The sequence below is a fragment of the Salvelinus namaycush genome, chromosome 8 (genome assembly GCF_016432855.1).
Source record: "Salvelinus namaycush isolate Seneca chromosome 8, SaNama_1.0, whole genome shotgun sequence".
Lineage (NCBI taxonomy): Eukaryota > Metazoa > Chordata > Actinopteri > Salmoniformes > Salmonidae > Salvelinus > Salvelinus namaycush.
The window spans coordinates 20,411,485-20,424,097 of record NC_052314.1 but is presented as its reverse complement, the minus strand read 5'-3'; the positions used below and the strand labels follow the sequence as shown (position 1 = coordinate 20,424,097).

The 12,613-nt window shown below is 41.8% G+C and overlaps 1 protein-coding gene across 1 annotated transcript in view; it reads right to left on the bottom strand.

The window, feature by feature from the left end:
• LOC120052503 (ephrin type-B receptor 1-like) overlaps positions 1–12,613 on the bottom strand; it is a 120,673-nt gene that overhangs the window by 42,602 nt on the left and 65,458 nt on the right. The window contains exons 5-8 of the mRNA XM_038999451.1: positions 10,812–10,936; positions 3,486–3,648; positions 1,114–1,222; positions 274–326 (exon numbers count right to left, since the gene is read on the bottom strand). Of these exons, the coding sequence (XP_038855379.1) occupies positions 274–326; positions 1,114–1,222; positions 3,486–3,648; positions 10,812–10,936 (450 nt within the window). The remainder of the gene's footprint in view (positions 1–273; positions 327–1,113; positions 1,223–3,485; positions 3,649–10,811; positions 10,937–12,613) is intronic.

The window sequence follows — 12,613 nt, the reverse complement described above, 5'->3', positions numbered from 1 at the left end:
TCGATCATTTCAGCTGTAAAACGCTGAAACATGTGCATGCTTTAACCCCTATTCCCTGACTACTGGTCTGGTTCAGAACCCACTGTATGTAGAAGAAATCACACTAACCAAATGTAAATAAAAAATACATGTTGAACTGACGTCTGTGCCCAGTTGGTCTGGTGGAGTCACTAGTAGGAGAGTGTGTGGTGGGAGGGAGAGGTTCAGTGGGGTGAGTGTTGTGTGTGTGTGGTACGGATGGAATGAGAGCTGTATGCTCACCTCTGCCTGTACTGCAGTGCTGAAGTTTGTCGCTGTATATAGTTTCCTTCATGTACGCTCTCTTCCTGCAGCAAAGAATCAGCAAAAGACAGTCATGTAACTATATTTGACAATATAACTGCACTGTATTAAAGCTAAAATCCTTAATTGAAACAACAACAAAGTTGTCATCCCGTCTCTGATGTGGTAAAAAGCTGATGGGTGGGCCTGGAGAATTGTAACCACTCTTATATTCATACACAGACCTATGGATGCAAAGACGGATATCAAAATGATAGTTTTAACCGTGTTTTGAGGCTATACAGTGTTTGTTTACATTTACATGGTTTACAAAGATTGGAGTAAAACAAGCTTCTATTTTGGGTTCTGACGGGACACGACAGTTAAATTAAGCCCATGAGGTATTTATAGGTTATGTTCTTCAAGAGTCAATATCATTAATATATATCCAAAATTGGATGTATCAACTAAGGATTATATCTTTAAACATTTAATTCCTGAGATGCATACAGTAATGGTTGAACATATCCCTTGTAAACACCAGGTATGAACAGTGACTATAGTCGTAGCATCTTCATTTGATCACTTTTGTTGCTGAGAATTTTCCTGTGTGGCAGGAAATGCAGAACAGCTTTTTGATTTACATGATTTCACTGAAAACCTGCACTAACACATGGTTATATTAACAGTGTTGCACTTTTCATGTAGCCTACTTTTGCACAGTTAATAGCCTAACCACCGATCAAGCAACATTGTGGACTAATATAAACATTCAAATCCTGTTGTTGCAGGATGATTTTGCTACAACAATACTGGTCAAATCAAGATCCTACATCTGTAAATGCTTGTTACCTGCTGCAGACGATGGAGATGGCCACCAAGGATACCAGGAAGACCACTCCTGCAGCCGCTGAGCCTGCAATCAGAGGCAGCTGCTCCCTTAGCTCTGATTTATACTCATCTGCACACCACACACAGACAGACAGAGAAAGCGAGAGAGAAAGTTGAGGGTGACATAACAGATAAGGGAGAGGAGAAGAGAGGAAAGAAGAGAAGCCTTTACTAGCTCTGTGTGACTGTGGGGAATACACGGACGTGTGGGTTAGTATCTGTGCAGACAGTTTCTCAGAGTTGACACGTTGCTTCCTGACACAGCTAATCCCCTAACACACTCAATAGGAGTCAGAAGAACGCCTGCTAATCTCATCACAAATGTTGTATTACGTGTCAGAGGGAGAGTTGAGAAGTAAACAGAAACATTCATATCTATGGATCGGGTTTAAAAGGATGTGTAGCTGTTCTGTCAATTCCAACTGAAACATACATTCTCCAGTATTGATCTATATTCATTCATATGTCGATGCATATTGTGTTTTGAATGAACAGCATCACTTTTCATATTCTGCTGATATCATATGCAGGGTTCTCCCCAAAGAATGTAAGAGTGGTGCTGCGTCACCTTGTGGACGGCTGTGCCACTATGTAAAAAATAATATATCATAAAAACATGTTTTAACTTTATTTGTTATCATTCATGCTCTAGATTGCAGGAAATGGGGATTACATGTGTTAAAAAACGCAAAAACCTCTGAGTTCAAAAGGGCACCGCCCCGCGACGGGATCTCTCCCATGGCCGTACTCAGCAGTACCACCTTGTTAAAAAAACCTGGGGAGAACCCTGATATGGGTTATAGTTGTATAATATTTTGTGGGTGCAGAATTTGCATAAAAGTGTTATTTTTGTTAACTTTTTATTGGGTTATTGTCTCTGACCATGACCGGAAAACTTTTCGAAGATTGATGACTCAACTATTTGGGGGGAAACGGATGCTGCTGCAACCCCAAGTCTTCCGCAGGCACTGCTGCTAAAGATCCCTGTTAATAAGCTACTCCACACTGTGAGCAGGCAGGAGCTCTCTGTTGGCTGTTTTCCTACACTACATTATGCAGCTGTGCCACTCACTATGGCTAACACCTCAAGTGTGCCATTTCCTCAAACAAATGGAAGTAGTCAGATGGTAGGGGTAGAAAACCCTTACAGTTCCTCTCCTGAACAGTAACTCACAGCCTTCTCTATCTCTTGAAACAAGTAGCCTACCTATTCTCAACTCAGAGAGCAGAGGCAGGGGATTGGTCCCCATCGTTTACGGGCTACTCTGTTTGCACCACTGGAGCTCTCCAGTTACATGCCACACCCAGTGACCTTTGACCCTGCCCACCTGCATCTCCTCAGGTCATCTGTGGCAGCAGGTAGGTAGTGGTTAGAGCGTTGTGCCAGTAACCGAAAGGTTGATAGATCGAATCCCTGAGCTGACAAGTTAAAAATCTGTCTTTCTGCCCCTGAACAAGGAAGTTCACCCACTGTTCCTAGGCCATCATTGTAAATAAGAATTTGTTCTTAAACTGACTTGCCTAATTAAATAAAGGTTAAATAAAAAGTCTGTCCAATAGGCAGGTGGGACCAGGACAAGTCTCAGTCTTCAGCAAGCATTGGCAGAGTGAGGAGCATAAACCTCTGCCCTGGGCAACAAACCATGGACCAATTCTCTTGCAGCGCTAGACTCTCCCAACACACGCTAGTGTTAGTGCGTCACTGACCTATGTACTGTACGTGCACTGTACTGGGATAGGGCACTTTATGTCTGGTTGTACTGTAAGCTTGTATGCAACTATCTGATAGCCATTCCAACCATAGGCCTTAAGATGGCCGCCGGCCATTGTTGTTCTTTATATTGTTATGCAACCTAAGATGGCGGACAGTTGCAACTATATCTAAAGCGGCACCTTTATCGGAGTCCACCACCAGTAGGTGGCGCTCTTTTTCAGTAGGAAACACTTTAATCCGGACGCAGGATAGTTTTGGAATATGTACTGAATGTTACAAATAAATCCTAATATCAAGGGAATATGTGTTTCAGGAAATATATTCACCATCTGCTCTGCGTCGACATATCTGTATTGCAGTAATACCCAGTTAGCTGGGAAATGTTTGAATTTATTACTATACTATATTCAACCTCCCACACCAAGTCCACAGACACAAAGACCCACATGGCATGATGGTGTCACCCATGGACTCACACACACACACACACACACACACACACACACACACACACACACACACACACACACACACACACACACACACACACACACACACACACACACACACACACACACACAAACACACACAAACACACACACAAACACACAGAACCTACCATCTGTCAGGGTTTGGAAGAACTGCTTGCTGCTGTATTTACCGAAGCCTGCCACCGTCCTGGCACGGACCTGTACCATGTACATGATGCCTGGCCTCAGGCCCTCCACACGGGCAGTGTTGGTCTGGCTGCGCACCATGGTCGAATTCAACTCAGTGTGGTCCTGTAACAGACAGGGAGAGATGGAAAAGAGGAGAACGAGATAGATAATATTACATTTGCTCATCACACAGGTCCTGAAGCCTTCAGGCGGTGGAGTAACACACCTCGAGTCAACCCATCATCCCATTTCATACAGTACATGATAACCTGTGGACTTAGATAACAACATTTCCATTTCATACAGTACATGATAACCTGTGGACTTAGATAACAACATTTCCATTTCATACAGTACATAATAACCTGTGGACTTAGATAACAACATTTCCATTTCAACCAGTACATAATAACCTGTGGACTTAGATAACAACATTTCCATTTCATACAGTACATGATAACCTGTGGACTTAGATAACAACATTTCCATTTCATACAGTACATGATAACCTGTGGACTTAGATAACAACATTTCCTTGGTCCCTTTTCCTCTTTAGGTTTGTGTATAAGATTATAATGGATGGTGGATTTCCACATCGGCCTCCACTGTTGCACTCTTTATATAGCCATAGAGGGGCTTGGATTAGGCCAATGGGAATTAGGCTTTTCACATGCACAAAGTATGTCATTTGTTAAATATTTTAATTGGGCCACATAAAACCAGAAATAGGGACAAGGATCAATACGTGGGAGGTGTTGAGAGAAAAAAAAGAGTTCCACACAACATCCCCACATTAGATTTTTCCTCTATCATGCTGCAGAATATTGGTAACTGATCCTGGATTTAGAATCCATGCATAGAGGTATTCATCATCAATCATCACCCGGAGTTAACACACACTTATCTCCTTTCAGATCACTGGCTCATCACAGCCCACCTTTTACTGGCATTGTGTGTGCTCAGAGAGCGCATGGCATTTGCTTTTTCTTTCTCTGTTTGCTTTCATCTCTCTCTGTCTGTCTATCTCCACAGACTCTTCCCTCGGTGGAGGGATGAGAGCAAACAGGCGCAGGAGGTGGAAAAACGCTGAGACGTGTCCAGGTTAGCCTACGACCAGAATGAAGGGATATAGGAAAAATAGCTTGTGTGAGATTTGGAGAGCATACATCTCTTTGTGTACTGTACACCTGAGTGTATATACCACCGGCGGCTGGTGGCACCTTAATTGGGGAGGAAGGGCTCAAAGTAATGGCTGGAATGGAATAAATGGAATGGTATCAAACACACGTTTTCCATGTGGTTAATACCATTTCATTTACTCCATTGCAGCCATCACTAGGAGCTGTCCTCCCCTCAGCAGCTTCCTGTGGTATGTACATTCTTCTCTTCTATAACCTTTATTCAACCGGGAAGGGCTCATTGAGATTTGAAATCTATTTTTCAAGAGCGTCCTGGCCAAGATAGGCAGCACCAAGTCATTGCACAATTACAGACAAACAACGTGAAAAACTACAAGCAATCTAGTAAAAACCATAGAATTCACAAGAGTATAACAAAATCAAAAAACAGCTAATTAAAAAAACATGTTCATTGTTTAGCATGTGTTTAGTAAGTGTTTAGTGAGAATGTGACTTGGTATTTGTATTTCAGGCTAGGTCTGCTGGTGTACATAAAAACTTGACACATTTTGCCTGCTACTTTCAGTATCTATTCCATAGTGGTACTTTATAACAGGAAAAGTGTGTGCATACACAGCAAACACACAAACACAGCTGACCCACAGAGACACAGGCAGGAAGGGAGAGCTCTCCTCCGCTAATGGAGGCTCTGACCTTTCTCTTTCAGAAGAAAAACACTGAGCCGAAATGAGATGCAACTGAAACCCTGAAATATAGCTGCTCCTTACAGATGTAGGATCATAATTTCATTACTCTATTGTTGCTGAGAATTTATCTGCACAACAGGAAGTGCAAACTTGTAGTGTATTTAAAGTTTTAAAAGGCTTTTAAAGTTTGACATTTCCACTTTAAAATGTCAGACTTGATTTACCCTAACGGAAAATCTATCAACTCCTTAATAACGAGTCACCCTCCCGGATCCGGGATCCTCCTCATCAAAAAAGCTGACTAGCATAGCCTAGCCTAACGCGACAGGGATATCATAATATAATTTCATGAAATCACAAGTCCAATACAGCAAATGAAAGATAAACATCTTGTGAATCCAGCCATCATTTCCAATTTTTAAAATGTTTTACAGCAAAAACACAATATATATTTATATTAGCTCACCACAATAGCCAAACACACAACGCCATGTTTTCACCATGTTTCCACCTCAAAGGTAGCTTTCACAAAACCCACAAATAGAGATAAAATTAATCACTAACCTTGAACAACTTCATCAGATGACAGTCTTATAACATCATGTTATACAATACATTTATGTTTTGTTTCGAAAATGTGCATATTTGAGGTATAAATCGTAGTTTTACATTCCAGCCACCATCACAAATAGCACCAAAACAGCCAGAATAATTACAGAGAGCAACGTGAAATACATAAATACTCATCATAAAACATTTATGAAAAATACATGGTGTACAGCAAATGAAAGATAACCATCTTGTGAATCCAGCCAATATTTCAGATTTTTTAAGTGTTTTACAGCGAAAACACAATATAGAATTATATTAGCTCACCACAATAGCCAAACACACAACGCCATTTATTCACCGCAAAGGTAGCTTTCACAAAACCCACAAATAGAAATAAAATTAATCACTAACCTTGAACAACTTCATCAGATGACAGTCTTATAACATCATGTTATACAATATATTTATGTTTTGTTCGAAAATGTGCATATTTAGAGGTACAAATCCTGGTTTTACATTGTGAATATGTAGCCATGATGCACCAAATTGTCCGGAGATATTTTGGACAGTCACGTAATCTAACCGAAGAACTCATCATAAACTTTACTAAAAAATACATGTTGTACAGCAAATGAAAGATACACTGGTTCTTAATGCAACCGCTGTGTTAGATTTAAAAAAATAACTTTAGTACAACATACAGCATGCAATATTGTGAGACAGCGCTCACATATTCTCCGCCTTGTTGGAGCCAACACAAACCACAAAAATACAAAATAACATCATAAATATTCTCTTACTTTTGATGATCTTCCATCAGAATGTTGTGCAAGGAGTCCTAGTTCCAGAATAAATCGTTGTTTTGTTTTAGAATGTCCATTTCTTCTGTCGAATTAGCAACTTTGGCTAGCCATGTGGAGGGCACATGTCCAAGAAATCTTTGCGCACTGAACGAAAAATTCCAAAATTCCCAATAAACGTCGAATAAACTGGTCAAACTCGGTTGAAAATCCTACTTTAGGATGTTTTTCTCATATGTATCCAATAAAATCAGAGCCGGAGCATTTCGTCGTGTATACTTAACGCATTTCAGAAGACAATGTTAGGTTCCCTGGTGCGCAGTTGAATACTGACAAAAGAGCGGACCTGTCACTCCAAAAGCTCTCATTCGGTCTCAGATCAAGCTAGACACCCCATTCAACATTCTACTGCCTGTTGACATCTAGTGGAAGGCGTATGAAGTGCATACAGATCCATAAATATAAGCCAGTTGAATAGGCAGGCCCTGACACAGAGCCCCATTTTCAGAATTTTCACTTCCTGTTTGGAAGTTTGCTGCCAAATGAGTTCTGTTTTACTCACAGATATAATTCAAACAGTTTTAGAAACTTCAGAGTGTTTTCTATCCAATAGTAATAATAATATGCATATTGTATGATCTAGAACAGAGTACGAGGCCGTTTAATTTGGGCACAATTTTTTTCCCAAAGTGAAAACAGCGCCCCCTATTAAGAAGAAGTTTTTTTTTTAAATCCATTAATTATAATCCACATAATAATTTACATTCCCTGTTGCTGCAGGATAATTTTCCTGCTGTAGCAAACTGGCTTAAATTAAGATCCTACATCTGTACACTCTTAGAAAAAAAGGTGCTATCTAGACCCAAAAGAGTTCTTCGGCTGTCCCCATAGGAGAACCTTTTGAAGAACCATATTTGGTTCCAGGTAGAATCCTTTTGGTTTTGAACCCAAAAAGGTTCTACCTGAAACCAAAAGGTTATCCTATGCGGACAGCCGAATAACTCTTTTGGAACCCTTTTTTCTAAGAATATAGCAATGCACTGCCTAACTGACAAGGTCCAGCGCAGAATTAGATAGGGGGGACTTTGAATAATGCCTGGCTTTCCTTAAATGCCTAAGGCCACTTATCTCTCTTCCCCAGAAATGCCTGATTGCACCACCATCCCAATCCCATCCCTCTGAAGCTCCAACCCACCCTATCCGTGGCCTTATCCTCGCCTGGACTGGCCTCTTTAAAGATTTGGGAGGGGTGGAGAGACTCCCAGAGCTGCGGAGGTGGACTGTGAACTGAACTCTCAACAGCCTTGCAGTGTTCAGCCTTGCAGTGTTCAGCCCTGCGGTGTTCTGTGGCACTTCAGTCAAAGCCGACGGATGAATATGCCTTGTTGCCTTGCCATTTCACTTTCAATAGCAGAATGCACCTTGCCTTCCCGTCAATATTCTCACCGCTTATCATCACAACAGCTTTGATGCTCAGCAAGAAGGCCAAGATGGCGTCCACTACCTCAGCACAGGCTAGGAAAGGAAATTCTCCTCAAACAGGCAGAGAATGCCACAGGCAGAGAATGGAGTTTGTACTGGAGCATTACTTGGGGTAGGACTCTTCTCCTACATAATGGGATATTGTGACAGGGAGTGCTGACATTATCAGTGTGCTGTCCCATCGGGAAACCAACCGCTTCTTCATTGTCTGTACAGTCTAAAAAGAGCAAGAAAAAGAATAAGAGGAAGAGAAGAGAGAGAAAAACCGTTGGTAGAAAAGAGATGACCTTATCTCTGCTTTCACTGGTCAATCGTTGCAATCCAGGCCCGATCCCCAATCTAAACCACCCCCAAGGCTCCAGACATTCTCTGGCGAGTGCAGCTGTGCGACTGGCATTTAAAACACAGAAACACTGGACGGGGGGTGGTGAAATTAGGAAGGGAATGGCAGGACAGGACTCAGCATGTTACGCTGGCCCTCCATACACAATTATCTATTTCACCAGGTATGATCCCTATTCCAGGGCTGTTGTTTTTTAGTGAAGATCAAAGATGTCTAATACTCCACACAGCATCATGCGAGCTAGAGTGGGCATCTTCAATGACTTCATGGGATCAAAACTTAAAAGGCTTCACTTTTAGTTGTGACCCATTTTCCTTTTGCCCAGACAGAGGTGATAAAGCTATCATATTAGGCGGGTAGATAAAAGAGAATGGAAGTACAACAAAGCTTTCAGACCAGTATCCATGCAATTTGATCCAGATTTCTCTCCATTCTTCTCTGTGGGGGAGTCTAACCTGGTCCTGGGGTAATAGCAGAATTCATTATTCTCCTTCCAAGCCAGGAGCACCTGAATCCCAGTGTTACGTGTGTGGAGCCATCTTTCTGAGAGTTTCAATGAAACCAGCAGAAGTTTCAGGTTTTCTCTTCAACTCTACTTTGCAATATGACTGCGGTCCAGGCAAATATCCCTATCCATATCTTGACGATATTACTATTTTATCCCTGAGGAAATTATTGTGTTCAGCACTATGTTGTGTCTTTGGAAACATTGTGGGAGTCTTGAAATGAAACCACCTCATCCTAAACCTGTGATTTTCACTCAGACTTCTGCTATGATTAAAAAGGTGTGTCTCTATACTGAAATATTACTACTGTCTCAGGACAGAAGAGAAATACAGAAACTGCCAAAGCTCTAGATAGCTTAGCGGATGGGGAGAGACACACAAATGTATTTTTATTTTTTCAACTAGGCAAGTCAGTTAAGAACAAATTCTTATTTTCAATGACAGCCTAGGAACAGTGGGTTAAGTGCCCTGTTCAGGGGCAGAACAACAGATTTTTACCTTGTCAGCTCAGGGATTCGATCTTGCAACCTTTCAGTTACTAATCCAACATTCTAACCACTAGACTACCTACCGCCCCACAGACAAAGGCAGACAGATGAAAACAATTGTGGTCCTGTCCATTAAAAGTAAAAATGCTAAAATTACAAGTTGTCTTTGACGCAACTTAGCCGGTTTAAATAGGCCAGCTAGAGTTTTGCTAGCCTCCCTCTTCTCGTGCTCTCAGAACTGGACACATAAAGTGCTTATTAATAACAGCCTTTCACAGAATGCCAAGACAACAACGAAGTAGTCAGAGGACATAGAGGGTTTTGACCAAACTCTCTGAAAGAGCACATTTAACAGTGTTATGCTGGATGATAGACAATATTACAGTAACTTCAGGCTTTATGGGTGGACAGGACTGTAAACACAGCCTTTTCAATAAAAAACACCCTATCCATGAACTCCATAGGTATGACCATACTATATCAGAGAGGAAAATAAGAGAGCCAGAGAAGGATACTGACAGAAGACTGTAGAGCTGCAGCAGGTACAGAGGGAAAATGAAAAGGGAATGGACACAACAATGGAGAAACAGAGTGAGAGAAAGACCAAGAGGGAGTAGGGAGCTATAGAGGAAGCGGAGAGAGCCAGAGCGAGACTAGGGCGATGGAGTTGATATAAGACCAGAGAGAGAATACAGGGCAGCCCTCTCTAAGCATAGGGGAAGCTGCATGTTTACTACCTAATGATATAGAGCTGAGAGGCCGTGTGTGCTGCCTCTACTCAGGGGAGAAAAGGCTGTGTGGAGGAGCCACGGGTTAGACAGGGCTTGCGGAAGGATCCAGCCTAAGAGAACACCTTTCACACAAATTAGGTCCAAGAACTGCAGTATCCTAGCAACCCAGTGCTCTGTGCTCATCTAAAGCAGACGCCAGTTAAACGCAATTAATGGACAATTATCAAGGTTGCTAAGGCAATCTCAGGCACACGCTTTCCAAGGCAACCGGGGGAATGACTCAAACATCAGAGGGTAGAATCAAATTACACCAAACGTGTCAAGTATAATGGTACATGAATATTGAGTCTGATGGGGAAAAGGATAAATAAAGGAATAAAGGCTAATATTCCCAACAAGCTTGGTAGACCAATACCAGCCCAGAATATTCACCCATCAGAGACAACATTCTGGGTGTCTTTCCATTGAAAGTAAGGGAGATGCCCCTGGTAGACAATCATGATCTGCTCGTGTAATCTAGTTCTTATTACAAACATTGAACTTGAAAATACTGTCTTACCTTCTCGTAGTACCTCAGTTCATAGTCCAGGATGATTCCATTGGGCTGCTCCGGCTGTGGCCATGACAACGTGAAGCTCTTCATGGTGGAGCTAACCTGGTGCATGATGGGAACCATGGAGGGAGCTGAGGGAACAGACAAACATGAGGTAAGGTTAACTGTCTGGATACGTCCTTAGCACTCTTTAGTATAGGAACAGTCCCACTGTACATGTTTCATCAATGTTGTGAAATAAAGGTATTCTGTGCTGAAACTGTATGAAGCTTTGAATTGTGTTTTCCTTGATAGGAAGAAAACATATGCTTGACTGAAGAGTCACATTTCATTGAATGGCTTTCAAATCTCTTACGAAACACTACAGATGTATGATGTCTTCATACCATTCCTTTGAGCAGGACTGAGGTATCCTTGGTCATAGTATTTATATTACAAAAATGATATGGCATTGAACTGAGCTCACTTTATAACACATTTGATTTTCAGTCTTATTTGCCCCTTTCAGAGAGCAATAAAGTTGCTCTCTGCTACCACTCCAATGCCCCAGGCCACCATCTCCACCAACCCATCATCTTAACCCAGGGGAGGGATGAAGGGCACATCAGCAAGCCCTGCACCAGGGATGGAGAGAGGAGGAGTGTTGGACATTATCCTCAGAGCCAATATCACAGACACATTATTACTTAATGGTGTATCTGTTTGTATATGTTTGTCTTACTGCCCAGCAGTTCAATGTGACTGAGCCACCTTACTGCAGCAGCAGCAGGAGGAATGTTAGTATTGTTAGGCGGCTGTCTGTACACTGCTTCTCTGGCTGATAGAAGCGTGGGGATAGTCGTCAGTCAGCGAGAGGATGCTCTCTGGCTCTCTCTTTCATGCACTGCTGCTCCAGCTTTGCGCCGCATTATGAATTACGCCGAGGTTGGCTAGGGGTGAGGCAGCAGCCAATTCAATTCAAGCAGCCTATTTCATTCAATTCATTTTTTACTTCCTTTAATTAGAAGATTTCATTTTTGGACTATGAGATATGAAATTGGCTAGATTTTAGGGAGTGAAAGTCTAGCTAAATGGATTGGAATATCCTCAACACAAATGTTTAATATTTTTGGACAAGTTGTGTAATAAAGCGAGCACACAGGCCAAAGTCATAGGATTTATGTTGAGCGGTGAACGAAACAGGCCAAACTATATTTGACAAGTAATTCTATATATACTGTATATGTGTGTGTGTCTCTTCCCTCGTCTCTCTTGTCTGTTGTCACAGACTTCAGCTGGCACTAGGCTGAGTGAATTAGGAGCCAAATCAGAGAGGAGGGAGAAAAAACACTCAGTTCTCCAAGAAAATAAATCTGGTACGCTAGACTAGACTTCATGCTCAGGTCTGAATAATGGCTGTCTGAGTAATAGCCATAAAAACTCAAAGAAGCCATCTGACATTTCTTCCACATGCATCTGGGTTGTTGCTCTCTCAACTGCTGTTTAACTGCCTTGATCTCCCCTGGCAAGCCGTGAAAATTAATCGTTTGCTGCTATTAATTACAATGCATGTTTTTTTGTGTGATTCTCATGCTGAAACTGTCGATAACATGTTGCCCCTGTCAAAAAAGAGATTCCATAATCTCTATAAACAATTACACTGAATAAGGCAGGGTGCGAACTATGGGGGATCCAGAGGGAGCTCAGCTCCCCCGAATGAGACATAAGCTCCCTTAAAGACAACAAAAGTCACGTTGGGGGGGGCACTCTAAATAAGGAAAATGTGAGTATTGTTGATGCATTGTCATTTTACTCTATTGAAGTTGATG